The sequence below is a fragment of the Somniosus microcephalus genome, unplaced genomic scaffold, assembly GCF_052327205.1.
Source record: "Somniosus microcephalus isolate GS21.2 unplaced genomic scaffold, FLI_Smic_1.0 unresolved_chr4, whole genome shotgun sequence".
NCBI lineage: Eukaryota > Metazoa > Chordata > Chondrichthyes > Squaliformes > Somniosidae > Somniosus > Somniosus microcephalus.
In genome coordinates, this window is record NW_028225182.1 from 49,080,030 (window position 1) to 49,099,440 (window position 19,411).

Consider the following 19,411-nt stretch of genomic DNA (forward strand, 5'->3'; position numbering starts at 1 on the left):
AGTGTTTGATGGGACAGTGTAGAGGGAGCTTTACTCTGTATCTAACCTGTGCTGTACCTGTCCTGGGAGTGTTTGATGGGACAGTGTAGAGGGTGCTTTACTCTGTATCTAACCCGTGCTGTACCTGTCCTGGGAGTGTTTGATGGGACAGTGTAGAGGGAGCTTTACTCTGTATCTAATCCGTGCTGTACCTGCCCTGGGAGTGTTTGATGGGACAGTGTAGAGGGAGCTTTACTCTGTATCTAACCCGTGCTGTACCTGCCCTGGGAGTGTTTGATGGGGACAGTGTAGAGGGAGCTTTACTCCGTATCTAACCCGTGCTGTACCTGCCCTGGGAGTGTTTGATGGGACAGTGTAGAGTAAGCTTTACTCTGTATCTAACTCGTGCTGTACCTGCCCTGGGAGTGTTTGTTGGGACAGTGTAGAGGGAGCTTTACTCTGTATCTAACCCATGCTGTACCTGCCCTGGGAGTGTTTGATGGGACAGTGTAGAGGGAGCTTTACTCTGTATCTAACCCGTGCTGTACCGGCCCTGGGAGTGTTTGATGGGACACTGTAGTGGGAGCTTTACCCTGTAGCTAACCCGTGCTGTACCTGCCCTGGAAGTGTTTGATGGGACAGTGTAGAGAGAGCTTTACCCTGTATCTAACCCATGCTGTACCTGCCCTGAGAGTGTTTGATGGGACAGTGTAGAGGGAGCTTTACTCTGTATCTAACCCCGTGTTGTACCTGCCCTGGGAGTGTTTGATGGGACAGTGTAGAGGGAGCTTTACTCTGTATCTAACCTGTGCTGTACCTGTCCTGGGAGTGTTTGATGGGACGGTGTAGAGGGAGCTTTACTCTGTATCTAACCCGTGCTGTACCTGCCCTGGGAATGTTTGATGGGTCAGTGTAGAGGGAGCTTTACTCTGTATCTAACCCATGCTGTACCTGCCCTGGGAGTGTTTGATGGGACAGTGTAGAGGGAGCTTTACTCTGTATCTAACCCATGCTGTACCTGCCCTGGGAGTGTTTGATGGGACAGTGTAGAGGGAGCTTTACTCTGTATCTAACCCGTGCTGTACCTGCCCTGGGAGTGTTTGATGGGACAGTGTAGAGGGAGCTTTACTCTGTATCTAATCCGTGCTGTACCTGCCCTGAGAGTGTTTGATTGGACAGTGTAGAGGGAGCTTTACTCTGTATCTAACCCGTGCTGTACCTGCCCTGGGAATATTTGATGGGACAGTGTAGAGCTAGGGAAGGGGTGCAGGGAAAGAACAAAAGGTCTGTGATCAGGTAGAGGGCAGGAGATGATTATACACCTTGGGGCCATATTTGACCCTGAAATGAGCTTCCGAGCACATATCTGCAGCATAACAAAGACCGCCTATTTCCACCTCCGTAACATTGCCCGTCTCCGCCCTTGCCTCAGCTCATCTGCTGCAGAAACCCTCATCCATGCCTTTGTTACCTCTAGACTTGACTATTCCAACACACTCCTGGCTGTCCTCCCACATTCCACCCTACGTAAACTTGAGGTCATCCAAAACTCGGCTGCCCGTGTCCTAACCCGCACCAAGTCCCGTTGACCCATCACCCCCTGTGCTCACTGACCTACATTGGCTCCCGGTTAAGCAGCGCCTCGATTTCAAAATTCTCATCCTTGTTTTCAAATCCCTCCATGGCCTCACCCCCCCCCTCCCTATCTCTGTAACCTCCTCCAGCCCCACAACCCTCAGAGATATCTGTGTTCCTCTAATTCTGCCCTCTTGAGCATCCCTGATTATAATCGCTCGACCATCAGTGGCCGTGCCTTCTGTTGCCTGGGCCCTCTAAGCTCTGGAATTCCCTCCCTAAACCTCTCTGCCTCTCCGCCTCTCTACCTCTTTCCTCCTTTAAGACGCTCCTTAAAACCTACCTCTTTGACCAAGCCTTTGGTCACCTGCCCTAATTTCTCCTTATGTGGCTCGGTGTCAAATTTTTTGAACTATGACACTCCTGGGGAGGTTTTTACTATATTAAAGGGTGCTGTGTAAATAAAAGTTGTTGTGGTGGTGTTGCTAAAGAGATGACGGCGCGAGAGCAGAAGCGGGTGATAATGAGACAAAACCTGGTTCCAGAGGAGGTATAACTGGTCACAGTAGAGGTTTGTGGGGGAGGGGCGGGGAAGGTGGGGCAAATCTGCTAAAGTGGAAACTGCTCCCGTGGCCCGGGATTATGGGGGAAGAAGAGCGAGGTAAGCTGCAGGCTGTCAATAAAGGGATGCAGGTTCAACGTGCGGGCCAGTTGAGAGAAGGAATACCACAGACTGACTCCTCCATGATTCGAGTAAGGACTTGTATTGGGGAAATCCATGAATTTGTTTTTGTAGAGAATCCTAAAAAAAAGGGCTGCCAGTTGAAATGTTATTGCGTGCGAGGTTCAACTGGAATGTTTTTTTTTTGTGTTTCGCTTGTTTATCTTTTGCGCAAAATATCGTGGGAAACTTGGTGGTGCTGACATCAACCAACAAGCAAGTGATTTTGGAAGATGCTGGTGGACTTCTGGCCAGGGCTATTGCCAGTCCGGACAGTGAAGGGCGGAGTGCCAACCAGAAGCGGGCATCACCAAACACCCTCTGCCTCTCGGGCGTTCCCGCGAGAGAGAGATCCCAGACTGAGGCCGTCTCCATTCCGGCCGGGAGCGGTGGCGTCATTACATGCCGCGCTTTCATTGGTGCGCCGCGCAAGATGGCCGACGGGATTGGGAAGAGATGCGTCAGAGGCGCGCTGCGCGCCGCCACCGAGTGGCCGGAATCTGCTATCGCACCGTGACTGTCGGCGGTGACATTGAGTGGGGTTTGTTGACATGGCAACTTAAATAAGCTGGAAAAACTCAGCAGGCCAGGCAACATCCATGGAGAGAGAAACAGAGTTAACGTTGCAGGTCGAAACCCTTCGTCAGAACTGAGAAAAAAGCAGGAAATGAAACAGATTAAAAAGCAAGTTGCGGGCTGGAAAATGGGGGAGGGGATGAAAGAACAAAAGGGAAGATCTGTGAGAAGTAAAGAGACATTAAGAGATATTCAAGGTGAGACGAGATGGTAATGGGACAGATTAAGAAACAGGATGGCTCTAGATTAGGTGTGAAATGCGCTGGCAGAATGAAAGACAGCTGCCACGTGGGAGAGAGAAAAAAGAAAACGGCACAAACCAAAGGTGTGGATAAAAAATATATAAATATGACAGGGGCCGAGGTTAAATAAGGGGTCGGCCATTCAGGACTGAGGTGAGGAGAAATTTCTTCACTCAGAGGGGCGGTGAATCTTTGGAGTTCTCTACCCCAAGGGCTGTGGAGGCTCAGTCGTTGAGTATATTCAAGGCTGAGACCGATAGATTTTTGGACTCGAGGGGAATCGAGGGATATGGGGATCGGGCGGGAAAGTGGAGTTTGAGGTCGATGATCAGCCATGATCTTATTGAATGGCGGAGCAGGCTCGAGGGGCCGAATGGCCGACTTCTGCTCCTGTTTCTTATGTTCTTGTGACGACCTTTTCCAGCTAGTGGGTGTTCCGTGGCATTGCTCCTGATTTGCACAGACTGGGCTTGTATTCCCTCGAGTTTAGAAGGTTAAGGGGTGATCTAATCGAGCTGTTTAAGATGATTTAAAGGAGTTGATCGGGTGGAGAGAGAGAAACTATTTCCTCTGGTGGGGCGGAGTCCAGAACAAAGGGGCAGCACCTATAATTAGAAATAACAACAGAAAATGCTGGAAAAAACTCAGCAGGCCAGGCAACGTTTCAGGTCGAAACCCTTCGTCAGAACGAGAAAAAAGCAGGAAATGAAACAGATTAAAAAGGCCAGTTTGGGGGCTGGGAAATGGGGGAGGGGATGAAGAACAAAAGGGAAGGTCAGTGAGAGGTGAAGAGACATTAAGAGATATTCAAGGCGAGAGGGAGAGATGGTAATAGGGCAGGTAAAGAGACAAAGGATGGTTCTAGATGAAGTGTGAAATACGCTGGCAGAAGTGAGAGACAGCTGCCACGTGGGAGAGAGAGGAAAAAAAGGAATAAAGGCACAAAACAAAATTATAATTAGAGCCAGGCCGTTCAGGGTGTGATGTCAGAAAACACTTCTTCACACAAAGGGTGGTGGAAATCTGGAACTCTCTCCCCCAAAAAGCAACTGAGACTGGGGGGGGTCAATTGAAAATGTCAATACTTTAACTAAGTACTTCATTGGTTGTAATGCACTTTGGGATGTCCGTCCTGAGGTTGTGAAAGGCGCTATAGAAATGCAAGTTCTCTCTCTCTCTCACAGAGGAGTGCCCACCACACAGAATAGCTCCAAAATTGGAACTAATCCATGTAGGAAATGCGGCAGCCAATTTGCGCACAGCAAGCTCCCCCAACCAGCAATGTGATAATGACCAGATCATCTGTTTTTAGTGATGTTGGTTGAGGGATAAATATTGGCCCCAAGGACACTTGTGAGAACTCCCCCTGCTCTTCTTCGAAATAGTGGTCGTGGGATCTTTTACTCCTCCACCCAAGAGAGCAGACAGGGCCTTGGTTTAACGTCTCATCTGAAAGACAGCAACTCTGACAGTGCGGCCCTCCCTCCAGTACTGCCCCTCCGACAGTGCAGCTTTCCCTCAGTACTGCCCCTCCGACAGTGCAGCAGCTCCCTCAGCACTGCCCCTCCGACAGTGCGGCGCTCCCTCAGCACTGCTCCTCCGACAGTGCGGCGCTCCCTCAGTACTGCCCCTCCGACAGTGCGGCGCTCCCTCAGTACTGCCCCTCCGACAGTGCGGCTCTCCCTCCAGTACTGCCCCTCCGACAGTGCGGCTCTCCCTCAGGTACTGCCCCTCCGACAGTGCGGCACTCCCTCAGTACTGCCCCTCCGACAGTGCGGCGCTCTCCCTCAGTAATGCCCCTCCGACAGTGCGGCGCTCCCTCAGTAATGCCCCTCCGACAGTTCGGCGCTCCCTCAGTAATGCACTGGGAGTATCAGGCCTCGATGATGGGCTCAAGTCTCTGGAGTGGGACTTGAACCCGCAACCTTTTGACCCAGACAACGAACATGATATCACTGAGCCACGGCCGACACCTTGCAAAGAATGCAAGCTAGGCAACACACCCTTCAGATGCCTTTAGTGCATCTCCCTGTGGCATTGCTCAAGCGTAATAGGCGCTCTGGAGCACAGTTGTGTTTAGCTGCTCAGTTAGCTCGGCCCTTTGAGGCCAAAGCTTATATGCGAATCCCCGTCTTTGGAGCTATTTGCAAATGGCTGAGGTGAGCAGCTGACAGTTGTAAATTTCAGGCTGCAGATCATTGACCAACTTTCTATCCATTTTCTCTTAAGATTGCTCTGCATCTATAACAAAGTGTGATTCTTGAGTGTGATACCTCGTGTGTGACAGATATGCAACAGATGAAAGATTATTTTTAAGATGTATATATATTAGTAGATCTCCTGTGGCATTGCTCCTTGTAATATATTCATTCACAGGGTGTGGGCATCGCTGGCAAGGCCAGCATTTATTGCCCATCCCTAATTGCCCTTGAGAAGGTGGTGGTGAGCCGCCTTCTTGAACCGCTGCAGTCCGTGTGGTGAAGGTGCTCCCACAGTGCTGTTAGGGAGGGAGTTCCAGGATGTTGACCCAGAGGCGAAGAAGGAACGGCCGATATATCTCCAAGTCAGGTTGGTGTGTGACTTCGACGGGAACTTGGAGAATAGAAATCCCAGGGCCAGTGAGAGGAAAAAGTAGAACCATAGAATGGTTACAGCACTGAAGGAGGCCATTCGGCCCGTCGAGCCCGTGCCGGCTCTCTGCAAGAGCCCTTCACCTAGTCCCACTCCCCCCCCCTTTCCCCGTAGCCCTGCAAATTTTTTTCCTTCAGGTACTTATCCAATTCCCTTTTGAAAGCCGTGATTGAATCTGCCTCCACCGCCCTCTCAGGCAGCGCATCCCAGATCCGAACCACTCGCTGCGTAAAAAAGTTTTTCCTCATGTCGCCTCTGGACCTTCTGCCAATCACCTTAAATCTGTGTCCTCTGGTTCTCGACCCTTCCACCAATGGGAACAGTTTCTCTCTATCTACTCTGTCTAGACCCCTCGTGATTTTGAACACCTCTATCAAATCTCCTCTCAAACTTCTCTGCTCCAAGGAGAACAACCCCAGCTTCTCCAGTCTATCCACGTAACTGAAGTCCCTCATCCCTGGAACCATTCTCGTAAATCTTTTCTGCACCCTCTCCAAGGCCTTCACATCCTTCCTAAAGTGCGGTGCCCAGAATTGGACACAATACTCCAGTTGCGGTCGCACCAGTGTTTTATAAAGGTTCATCATAACTTCCTTGCTCTTGTACTCTCTGCCTCTATTTATGAAGCCCAGGATCCCGTAAGCCTTTTTAACCACTTTCTCAACCTGCCCTGCCACCTTCAACGATTTGTGCACATATACCCCCAGGTCTCTCTGTCCATGCACCCCCTTTAGAATTGTACCCTTTAGTTTATATTGCCTCTCCTCATTCTTTCTACCAAAATGTATCACTTCACACTTTTCTGCGTTAAATTTCATCTGCCACGTGTCCGCCCATTCCACCAGCCTGTCCATGTCCTCTTCAAGTCTATCACTCTCCTCCTCACTGTTCACTACACTTCAAAGTTTTGTGTCAGCTACAAAATTTTGAAATTGTGCCCTGTACACCCACGTCATTAATATATATCAAGAAAAGCAGTGGTCCCGGAACCGACCCCTGGGGAACACCACTGTATACCTTCCTCCAGTCCGAAAAACAACCATTCACCGCTACTCTCTGTTTCCTGTCACTTAGCCAATTTCATATCCATGCTGCCACTGTCCCTTTTATTCCATGGGCTTCAACTTTGCTGGCAAGCCTATTATGTGGCACTTTGTCGAATGCCTTTTGGAAATCCATGTACACCATGTCAACAGAGTAAATGCTGAGAGGTTGTTTCCCCTGGCTGGAGTGTCTCGAACTAGGGGGCACAGTTTCAGGATAAGGGGTCGGCCATTTAAGACTGAGATGAGGAGGAATTTCTTCACTCAGAGGGTTGTGAATCTTTGGAATTCTCTGCCCCCGAGGGCTGTGAATGCTGAGTCTTTGCGTATATTCAAGGCTGAGATCGATAGATTTTTGGACTCTAGGGGAATCGAGGGATATGGGGATCAGGCGGGAAAGTGAAGTTGAGGTCGAAGATCAGCCATGATCTTATTGAATGGCGGAGCAGGCTCGAGGGGCCGAATGGCCGACTCCTGCTCCTAATTCTTATATTCTTACGTTTTTAACTGCATTGCCCTAATCAACCCTCTCTGTTACCTGTAATCTGGGAAATTCCTCTCTGACTTTCCCCTCAGTCCAGGAGACCACACAGACCCAGTGTTGTCCATAAAGACTCCTGCCTTTTATGTTAGCAAAATACTGCGGATGCTGGAAATCCAAAATAACAACAGAAAATGCAGGAAAAACCCAGCAGGCCAGGGCAGCATCGGTGAAGAGAGAAACAGAGTTAACATAGAAACACAAGAACACCCAGGTCTCCTTGCACTTCCCCTTCTCCCAATCTATTGCCATTCAAATAATAATCTGCCTTCCTGTTTTTGCCACCAAAGTGGATAACCTCACATTTATCCACATTATAGTGCATTTGCCATGTTTCTGCCCAATCACCCAGCCTGTCCAAATCGTACTGGAGTTTCACGACATCCTCCTCACAGCTTACCCTCCCACCCAGCTTTGTGTCATCTGCAAATTTGGAGATATTACATCCAATTCCCTCGTCCAGATCATTAATATATATTGTGAACAGCTGGGGTCCTAGGACCGATCCTTGCGGTACCCCACTAGTCACTGCCTGCCACTCGGAAAAAGACCCGTTTATTCCAACTCTTTGCTTTCTGTCCGCCAACCAGTTCTCTATCCAAGTCAATACCTTGCCCCCCAATCCCATGTGCCTTAATTTTGCACGCTAATCTCTTATGCGGGACCTTATCGAAAGCCTTCTGAAAGTCCAAATACACCACATCCACTGGTTCTCCCTTATCTATTCTACCAGTTACATCCTCAAGAAATTCCAGTAGATTAGTCACGTTTCAGGTCGAAGACCCTTCGTCAGAACTGAGAAAAAAGCAGGAAATGGAAAGCAAGTTTAGGGGCTGGGAAAAGGGGGCGGGGATGAAAGAACAAAAGGGAAGGTCAGTGCTAGGATAGAAAGCAGGAGAGATTAAGAGAGATTGAGAGACATTAAGAGATATTCAAGGCGGGAGAAGGTGGTAATCGAAAGATATAAAGTGCCTAATTTTTCGATTAGGCACTCTACAGCCCTCTGGACTCAACATCGAGTTCAACAATTTCAGATCATAACCTCGGCCCCTATCACATACAGGAAACTCTTTTTTATCCGGCACCGACGGGACCGACGTGGTGCCGGTTCATCAAAAATTCCGGATAACCGAGCGCTACAGTGAAAGATACGGTTGCTTAGCAACAGGTTCAGAACAATGGCCACATGTTCCAAGCGTCTCTGTAGCTTAGCAACAGCTGCAGCCACACCCTTGCACAGCAACAAATGGAGGAAGGCAAGTAATAAAAGTTACCTGAACCCACTCCTGAATTTTGCCGGTTAACCGAGATTTCCGGTTATTTAGATGCTGGTAAATCGAAAGTTTCCTGTATATATATTTTCTTCTTTTTTTCTTCTTCCCTCCCTCAGCTGTCCTTCGTTCTGCCAGCGCAACTCACACCCCACCTAGAGCCATCCTTTGTTCCTTAACCTGTCCCATTACCACCTCCTCTCACCTTGAATATCTCTTAATGTCTCTCAATCTCTCCTGCTTTCTATCCTAGCACTGACCTTCCCTTTTGTTCTTTCATCCCCTCCCCCTTTTCCCAGCCCCTAAACTTGCTTTCCATTTCCTGCTTTTTTTCCAGTTCTGACGAAAGGTCATCGACCTGAAACATTGACTCTGTTTCTCCCTCCACCAATGCTGCCCTGGCCTGCTGAGTTTTTCCAGCATTTTCTGTTGTTATTTCTTGCCTTTTATGTGATGTGATCTCTGCACCAGGAAGGAACCGGCCCAGCTGGCTCTTGAAGGCGTGCAGGGAGTCAGTGCCCAACGCACCAGCTAGTAATACCGTATATCCTTGCAGATCTTGTCTTTTGATTGCAGTGATATTGCCTAGATCAGGCCTACATTCTCTGATGTTTAGAAGAATGGGAGGTGATCTCATTGGCACATTGGCTCTCACCCCTTCCCCTCCCTCCCAGAACCACAATAGGCTTCCCCTTGTCCTCACCTTTCACCCCACCAGCCTCCACATTCAACAGATCACTCTCCGCCATTTCCGCCACCTCCAGCATGATGCTACTACCAAACGCATCTGGTGTCTGGGGGAGATTGTCCTATGAGGAGAGATTGAGTAGACCAGGCCTATATTCTCTAGAGTTTAGCAGAATGAGAGGTGATCTCATTGAAACACACAACATTCTTGCAGGGCTTGACAGGGTAGATGCAGGGAGAAACATAGAAACATAGAAGATAGGAGCAGGAGTCGGCCATTCGGCCCTTCGAGCCTGTTCCGCCATTCAATGAGATCATGGCTGATCATCCAAATTCAGTACCCTGTCCCTGCCTTCTCCCCATATCCCTTGATCCCTTTAGCCTTAAGAAATATATCCAACTCTTACTTGAATATATTTAATGAACTGGCCTCCACCGCCCTCTGTGGCAGAGAATTCCACAGGTTCACCACTCTCTGGGTGAAGAAATTCCTCCTCATTTCAGTCCTAAATGGCTTACCCCTTATCTTTAGACTATGACCCCGGGTTCTGGACTCCCCAGCCATCAGAAACATCTTTCCTGCATCTAGTCTGTCCAGGCCTGACAGAATTTTATACGTTTCGATGCGATCCCCTCTCAATCTTCTAAACTCCAGTGAGTATAAGCCCAATCGACACAATCTCTCCACATACGTCATTCCTGCCATCCCAGGTATCAGCCTGGTGAATCTTCGCTGCACTCCTTCCATGGCAAGAACGTCCTTCCTCAGGTAAGGCGACCAAAACTGCACACAATACTCAAGGTGTGGTCTCACCAAGGCCCTGTACAACTGCAGCAAGACATCCTTGTTCTTGTACTTGAACCCTCTTGCTACGAAGGCCAACACACCATTTGCCTTCTTAACCGCCTGCTGCACCTGCATGCTTACCTTCAGCGACTGGTGCACAAGAACACCCAGGTCTCTTTGCACTTCCCCTTCTCCCAATCTATTGCCATTCAAATAATAATCTGCCTTCCTGTTTTTGCCACCAAAGTGGATAACCTCACATTTATCCACATTATAGTGCATTTGCCATGTTTCTGCCCAATCACCCAACCTGTCCAAATCATACTGGAGTTTCACGACATCCTCCTCACAGCATATCCTCCCACCCAGCTTTGTGTCGTCTGAAAATTTGGAGATATTACATCCAATTCCCTCGTCCAGATCATTAATATATATTGTGAACAGCTGGGGTCCTAGGACCGATCCTTGCGGTACCCCACTAGTCACTGTCTGCCACTCGGAAAATGACCCGTTTATTCCAACTCTTTGCTTTCTGTCCGCCAACCAGTTCTCTATCCAAGTCAATACCTTGCCCCCAATCCCATGTGCCTTAATTTTGCACGCTAATCTCTTATGCGGGACCTTATCGAAAGCCTTCTGAAAGTCCAAATACACCACATCCACTGGTTCTCCCTTATCTATTTTACCAGTTACATCCTCAAAAAATTCCAGTAGATTAGTCAAGCATGATTTACCTTTTGTAAATCCATGTTGACTTTGTCCGATCCAGTCACTGCTTTCCAAGTGCCCTGCTATTACATCTTTTATAATGGACTCTAGCATTTTCCCCACTACCGATGTCAGGCTTACCGGTCTGTAATTCCTCGCCTTTTCTCTACCACCTTTTTTGAATAGTGGGGTAACATTAGCTACCCGCCAATCCATGGGTACCGTTCCAGAGTCTATCGAGTTCTGGAAGATGACCAGCAATGCATCTACTATTTCTAGGGCCACTTCCTTAAGTACCCTGGGATGTAGATTATCAGGCCCTGGGGATTTATCGGCCTTCAGTCCCATCAATTTTCCTAACACCATTTCCCTACAAATACTGATTTCTTTCAGTTCCACCCTTTCATCAGACCCTATGTTCCCCGGCATCTCTGGGAGGTTATTTATGTCCTCCTTTGTGAAGACAGAACCAAAATATGTATTTAGTTGGTCTGCCATTTCTTTGTTCCCCATTATAAATTCCCCCGATTCTGACTGCAAGGGACCTACGCTTGACTTCACCAATCTTTTTCTCTTCACATATCTATAAAAGCTTTTACAGTCAGTTTTTATGTTCCCTGCAAGCTTACTCTCATATTCTATTTTCCCTTTCTTAATTAATCCCTTTGTCCTCCTTTGTTGAATCCTAAACTGCTCCCAATCCTCAGGATTATTGCTTTTTCTGACCAATTTATATGCCCTCTCCTTGGACCTTATGCTATCCCTAATTTCCCTTGTTAGCCACGGTTGGGTCACCTTTTTTGTTTTATTTTTATGCCAAACTGGGATGAACAAATTCTGTAGTTCATTCATTCGGTCTTTGAATGTTTGCCATTGCCTATCCACTGTCAACCCTTTGAGTGCCATTCCCCAATCAATCCTACCCAACTCGCTCCTCAGACCATCGTAGTTTCCTTTATTTAAATTGAGGACCCTAGTCTCCGAGTCAACTACTTCATTCTCCATCTTAATGAAGAATTCGATCATATTATGATCGCTCCGACCCAAGGGGCCTTGTACAACAAGATTGCTAATTAATCCTTTCTCATTACATAATACCCAGTCTAAGATGGCCTGATCTCTGGTTGGTCCCTCAACATATTGGTCCAGGAAACCATCCCGTAAACACTCCAGGAATTCCTCCTCCACAGTATTGTTACTAATTTGGTTGGCCCAATCTATATGTAGATTAAAGTCACCCATGATGACTGCTGTGCCCTTATTGCACGCTTCTTTAATTTCCCTTTTAATGCCATCCCCAACCTCCGCCTTACTGTTTGGAGGTCTATATACCACTCCCACTAATGTTTTTTTCCCCTTAGTATTTCTCAATTCTACCCATACAGATTCCACATCATCAGAGCTAATATCCTTCATTACAATTGTATTAATCCCTTCTTTAACCAGCAATGCTACCCCACCTCCCTTTCCTTTTTGCCTATCTTTCCTGAATATCGAATACCCCTGGATGTTGAGTTCCCAGTCTTGGCCATCCTTGAGCCACGTTTCCGTAATCCCAACCAAATCATATTCGTTTACCTCTATTTGCGCAGCCAATTCATCCACCTTATTACAAGTGCTCCTCACATTAAGACACAAAGCCTTCAGGCTTGTTTTTTTAACGCTCTTAGACCTATTCGAATTATTATTTACTGTGGCCACGTTTGATTTAAACCGTTGATTTCTCTGACTGCCACTTTTGTTTTTCTCCTTCCTATCTTTTGCTTTTATCCCTGTTTTCCTTTCCTCTCTCTCCCTGCTCAGGTTCCCAACCCCCTGCCATTTTAGTTTAAACCCCCCCGAACAGCACTAGCAAACACTCCCCCTAGGACATCGGTCCCGGCCCTGCCCAGGTGCAAACCGTCCCGTTTGTAATGGTCCCACCTCTCCCAGAACCGGTTCCAATGTCCAAGGAATTTGAATCCCTCCTCCTTGCACCATTCCTCTAGTCACGTATTCATTTGAAATATCCTCCTATTTCTACTCTGACTAGCACGTGGCACTGGTAGCAAACCTGAGATTACTACCTTTGAGGTCCTATTTTTTAATTTACCTCCTAACTCCCTATATTCTGCTTTTAGGACCTCATCCCGTTTTTTACCTATATCGTTGGTGCCTATGTGCACCACGACAACTGGCTGTTCGCCCTCCCCCTCCAAAATGTTCTGCAGCCGCTCCGAGACGTCCTTGACCCTTGCACCAGGGAGGCAACACACCATCCTGGAGTCTCGATTGCGGCCGCAAAAACGCCTATCTATTCCCCTTACAATTGAGTCCCCTATCACTGCAGCTCTTCCACTCTTTTTCCTCCCAGCCTGTGCAGCAGAGCCACCCATGGTGCCAGGAAGTCATCCCCCCCAACAGTATTCAAAGTGGTATATCTGTTGGAGAGGGGGATGGCCACAGGGGATTCCTGCACTACCTGCCTGCGCCTCTTACTCTGCCTGCTGGTCACCCATTCCCTTCCTGCCTGTACACCCTTTACCTGCAGTGTGACCAACTCGCTAAATGTGATATTCACGACGTCCTCAGCATCAGAGGATGTTTCCCCTGGCTGGGGAATCTAGAACCAGGGGTCACAGTCTCAGAATAAGGGGTCGGCCATTTAGGACTGAGACGAGGAGAAATTTCTTCACTCAGAGGGTTGTGAATCTTTGGAATTCTCTACCCCGGAGGGCTGTGGCGGCTCCGTCGTTGAGTCTTCTTCTTAGGCAGTCCCTCGGAACCGAGGATGACTTGCTCCCACATTAAAAATGAGTTCTCAGGTGACTGATGAGTCCAATGCGGGACCTACAGTCTCTGTCACAGGTGGGGCAGACGGTGGTTGAAGGGGCGGGTGGGTGGGGTGCTTGGGTTGACGTGCGCTCCTTCCGCTGTTTGTGCTTGGCTTCCGCTTGCTCCCGGCGGAGAGACTCGAGGTGTTCGGCGCCTTCCCAGATGCTTCTCCTTCACTTTGTGCGGTCTTGGGCCAGGGATTCCCAGTTGTCGGTGGGGATGTTGCACTTTTTCAAGGAGGCTTTGAGGGTGTCCTTGAAGCATTTCCTCTGCCCACCTGGGGCTCTCTTGCCATGTCGGAACACTGAGTAGAGCGCTTTTTTTGGGAGTCTCGTATTGGGCATGCGGACGATGTGACCCGTCCATCGGAGCTGATTGAGCATGGTCAAAGCTTCGACGCTGGGGATGTTGGCCTGAACGAGAACACTGATGTTGGTGCGCCTATCCTGCCAATGGATTTGCAGGATCTTGCGGAGGCAGCGTTGGTGGTACCTCTCCAGTGCTTTGAGGTGCCTGCTGTACATGGTCCATGTCTCTGAGGCATACAGCAGGGCGGGCATCACTGCTGCTCTGTAGGCCGTGAGCTTAGCGCCATAGTCGTTGAGTATATTCAAGGCTAAGATCGATAGATTTTTGGACTCTAGGGGAATCAAGGGATATGGGGATCGGGTGGGAAAGTGGAGTTGAGGTCGATGATCAGCCATGATCTTATTGAATGGCGGTGCAGGCTCGAGGGGCTGAATGGCCGACTCCTGATCATCTTATGTTCAGGAAGAGCAAAGATAAGAAATAAAAGGTTGCTGAGATAACATTGGAGACAGATGATGGCTTTACATAGAAGATAGGAGCAGGAGTAGGCCATTCGGCCCCTCGAGCCTGTTCCGCCATTTAATGAGATCATGGCTGATCATCCAAATTCAGTACCCTGTTCCTGCCTTCTCCCCATATCCCTTGATCCCTTTAGCCTTAAGAAATATATCTAATTCCTTCTTGAATATATTTAATGAATTGGCCTCCACTGCCTTGTGTGGTAGAGAATTCCACAAGTTCACCACTCTCTGGGTGAAGAAATTCCTCCTCATCTCAGTCCTAAATGTCTTACCCCTTATCCTTAGACTGTGACCCCTGGTTCTGAACTCCCCTGCCATCGGGAACATCCTTCCTGCATCTAGTCTGCCTAGTCCTGTTAGGATTTTATACGTCTCAATGAGATCCCCTCTCATTGATCAGGATGAGGCCCCTCTGGTTGTGCGCGTGTTCAGCAGTCGGTTCGATTGGAGTTTTGCTGGCCAGCCTTGGAGCTGCCCCTGCCTGGCCACGCGGGACTGGTGGGGGGTGGGGGACAGGTGGGGCAGCGGGGGAGGGCCCCGCGATTGGAGTCGGGTTGCAGGCGGGCTGGGTCGCGTCCGGTGCTCACCGTGCGTCTGGTCTGCTCCCTGGCAGGAGGATAAGCCAATGCTGCTGGAGAAACTCCGCCCCGACCCGCCGCAGGACACGGGGAGCCCGGGAGCGAGGCCAGGTTTCCTGCAGGGGCTGCTGGAGAGCAAAAGGAGGGAGCGGAGAAGAGGTAAGGAGACGCCTTTCTTGAGAAAGCAGCACGGAAAGGAGGCCGTTCGGCCTGTCATGGCTGTGCCGGCTCTTTGAAAGAGCTCTCCGATTAGTCCCACCCCCCCCACCGCTCTTTCTCCGTAGCTCTGCAGATTTTTCCTTTTCAAGGATCTCTGGAGAGCTCTTCCAATGAGCCGGCACAAACATGACGGGCCGAATGGCCACCTTCTGTGCTGTGAGTTTCTATGATTCTATTCTATTCTGTATCCAATTCCCTTTTGAAAGTTACTGTTGAATCTGCTCCTTTCAGGCAGCGCGTTCCAGATCACAACAACTCGATGCGTAAAGAATGTTTCCTCATCTCCCCTCTGGTTCTTTTGCCAATTATCTCAAATCTGTGTCCTCTAGTTACCGACCCTCCTGCCAATGGAAACAGTTTCTCCTTATTTACTCTGTCAAAACCCTTCATAATTTTGAACACCTCTATTAAATCTCCCCTTAACCTTCTCTACTCTAAGGAAAACAAACCCCAGCTTCTCCAGTCTCTCCACATAACCAAAGTCCCTCATCCCCGGTACCATTCTGGTAAATCTCCCCTTAACCTTCTCTACTCTAAGGAAAACGAACCCCAGCTTCTCCAGTCTCTCCACATAACTGAAGTCCCTCATCCCCGGTACCATTCTGGTCAATCTCCCCTTAACCTTCTCTGCTCTAAGGAGAACAATCCCAGCTTCTCCAGTCTCTCCACGTAACTGAAGTCCCTCATCCCCGGTACCATTCTGGTCAATCTCCCCTTAACCTTCTCTGCTCTAAGGAGAACAATCCCAGCTTCTCCAGTCTCTCCACGTAACTGAAGTCCCTCATCCCCGGTACCATTCTGGTCAATCTCCCCTTAACCTTCTCTGCTCTAAGGAGAACAACCCCAGCTTCTCCAGTCTCTCCACATAACCAAAGTCCCTCATCCCCGGTACCATTCTGGTCAATCTCCCCTTAACCTTCTCTGCTCTAAGGAGAACAATCCCAGCTTCTCCAGTCTCTCCACGTAACTGAAGTCCCTCATCCCTGGTACCATTCTGGTCAATCTCCCCTTAACCTTCTCTGCTCTAAGGAGAACAACCCCAGCTTCTCCAGTCTCGCCACATCACTGAAGTCCCTCATCCTTGGTACATATGGAAATAGGAGCAGGAGTCGGCAATTCGGCCCCTCGAGCCTGCTCCACCATTCAATAAAATCATGGCTGATCTGATCTTGGCCTCAAGTCCACTTTCCTGCCCCATAACCCTTGACTGCAACTCAAAAATCTGTCTACCTGTGCCTTAAATATATTCACTGACTCCGCCTCCACAGCTCTCTGGGGTAGAGAATTCCGAAGATTCACGACCCTCCGAGAGAAGAAATTCCTCCTCATCTCAGTTTTAAATGGGGGCCCCCTAATCCTGAAACTGTGCCCCCTAGTTCTAGATTCCCCCACTCGGGGAAACATCCTCCCAGCATCCACCCTGTCAATCCCCCTCAGAATCTTATATGTTTCAATAAGATCACCTCTCATTCTTCTAAACTCCAATGAGTATAGGTACCATTCCGGTAAATCTCCTCCGCACCCTCTCCAAGGCCTTGACACCCTTCCTGTAGTGCGGAGCCCAGAACTGAACACAATACTCCAGCTGAGGCCTAACCAGTGTTTTCTAAAGGTTCATCATAACTTCCTGCCTTTTGCACTTTTATTTTTATTTTTTTATTCATTTACGGGATGTGGGCGTCGCTGGCAAGGCCGGCATTTTTTGCCCGTCCCCGATTGCCCTCGAGAAGGTGGTGGTGGGCCGCCTTCTTGAACCACTGCAGTCCGTGTGGCGAAGGTGCTCCCACAGCGCTGTTAGGGAGGGAGTTCCAGGATTTTGACCCAGCGACGATGAAGGATCAGCCGATATATTTCCAAGTCAGGATGGTGTGTGACTTGGAGGGGAACTTGGAGGTGGTGGTGTTCCCGTGCGCCTGCTGCCCTTGTCCTTCTAGGTGGAAGAGGTCGCGGGTTCGGGAGGTGCTGTTGAAGAAGCCTTGGCGAGTTGCTGCAGTGCATCTTGTCGATGGTCCACACTGCAGCCACGGTACGCCGGTGGTGGAGGGAGTGAATGTTTAAGGTGGTGGATGGGGTGCCGATCAAGCGGGGCTGCTTTGTCCTGGATGGTGTTGAGCTTCTTGAGTGTTGTTGGAGCTGCACTCATCCAGGCAAGTGGAGAGTATTCCATCACACTCCTGACTTGTGCCTTGTAGATGGTGGAAAGGCTTGTGGGAGTCAGGAGGGGAGACACTTAAGGGTCCCGTATGCTTTAGCAGCCTTCTCAACTTGTCCTGCCACCTTCAAAGGTTTGTGTACCTACACCCCCAGGTTTCTCTGTTCCTGCATCCCTTCAAAATTGTACCATTTACATAGAATTACATACAGGAAACTTTGTGATATCCGGCACCGACGGGACCGAGCTGTTGCCGTCCCATCAAAACTGCCGGACAAACCAGCGCTAATGTTGAAACATACTGATCTCCGTATCTGGCAACAAACCCTGTTGCTTAGCAACAGCTTCTAAACAGTCGGCCGTACCTTGCAAGCGTCTCTGTAGCTTAGCAACAGCTTCAGCGAGACCTTGCAGAGCCTGACTGGTGAAAAAAAAGCAACGAAAAGAAAAAAAAACCTAACGAAACGGCTCCTGATTTTTGCCGGTGGATCGAGCACTCCGGACAGTTAACCTCCGGATAAACCAAAGTTTCCTGTAGAATGTACAGGCCAGAAACAGGCCATTCGGCCCAACTGGTCCGTGCCAGTGTTTATGCTCCACACGAGCCTCCTCCTATCCTTCCTTCATCTCACCCTATCAGCATTTAGTTTATATTGCCTCGCCTCATCCTCCCCTCTAAAATGCATCACTTCACGCTTGGATAATTGGTTTAACTGGGATTGTTTTAAGAGGCTGCACCAAGTTTACTGTGGGTTGCAAACTCTCGTTGTCTAATCCCCTCCCGTCCTTTTCCTGAAGGGCCGACATCGCAGCTGAGCTCCTCAGGCACTGGACGATCTCCACCACCTCCGCCCAGTGGTCAGTCTGTGTGTGTGAGCCCAGGCAAGGGGTTCAGCGGGCTATTCGACTACGGGAGGGTGAAAGGATCACAGCCAATATGTGGCTCAGTGGGGAGCTCCTCTCGCCTCCAAGTGAGAAGGTCATGGCCCCGCTCCAGAGACTTGAGCGCAAAATCCAGGCCGACACTCCCAGTGCAGTACTGAGGGAGCGCCGCACTGTCGGAGGGGCAGTACTGAGGGAGCGCCGCACTGTCGGAGGGGCAGTACTGAGGGAGCGCCGCACTGTCGGAGGGGCAGTACGGAGGGAGCGCCGCACTGTCAGAGGGGCAGTACTGAGGGAGCGCCGCACTGTCGGAGGGGCAGTACTGAGGGAGTGCCGCACTGTCGGAGGGGCAGTACCGAGGGAGCGCCGCACTGTCGGAGGAGCCGTCTTTCGGATGAGACGTTAAACCGAGGCCCCATCTGCTCTCTCAGGTGGACGTAAAAGATCCCACAGCCACTATTTTGAAGAAGAGCAGGGGGAGTTCTCCCCAGTGTCCTGGGGCCAATATTTATCTTTCAATCAACAACACTAAAACAGATTATCTGGTCATTATTGTTGTGTATGTAATATGTGTGCTACTTTGAACCTATGGACAGGACTGCACTACTTGTAGGGCGTAGTGATACGCAGTACCACTCCTGGCCATAGGGGTATAAATAGTACTGTGGGTACTGATCTCCCCTCAGTTCCCGCCTGTGGGCATGAAGTAAAGACCTACGTGTAGTCCCTACCTCCAACCAGTAAAGACCTGTTTGAGTTATACGTTTAAGTCTTTGTGTTAATTGTTCAATACAATACACATACTTAACACTGGCGACGAGTCAGGTTCTTACCCTGCGGCAGTTGAAGAGAGGTTTCAAACCTCACCACCCCACTAGAAGCGATAGGACTCTGAAGCCTCCATCAGCGACTGAGCACTGGAGTGCAGCAGCCGTCCTGACAGCTTCCAGCGACTGACAGAAGTCTTTCTGCAGTTTCCTTGTTCAACCTAGGTGGTGGGGTAAGCCGTGCAGCGTTGGCTGCAAAGACAGGGCTGGGGAAGTCGGAGCAGATAAGGGCCATCGATCGCGATCGGAGATAAGGCCGGGCCGCCTTCAAGTGCGAGGCGCAGCGCGGGCCAGCGATCGGGACCAAAGATAAGGGCCGCACTCGGACTGAAAGGCGCGGCGGCTGCA

At 49.6% G+C, this 19,411-nt stretch overlaps 1 protein-coding gene across 1 annotated transcript in view; it reads left to right on the top strand.

Annotated features, from left to right (window-relative positions):
• The window catches only part of tnfsf12 (TNF superfamily member 12), a 78,980-nt gene that overhangs the window by 37,623 nt on the left and 21,946 nt on the right, over positions 1 to 19,411 (top strand). The window contains exon 2 of the mRNA XM_085977142.1: positions 15,019 to 15,142. Coding sequence (XP_085833268.1) covers positions 15,019 to 15,142 — 124 coding nt within the window. The remainder of the gene's footprint in view (positions 1 to 15,018; positions 15,143 to 19,411) is intronic.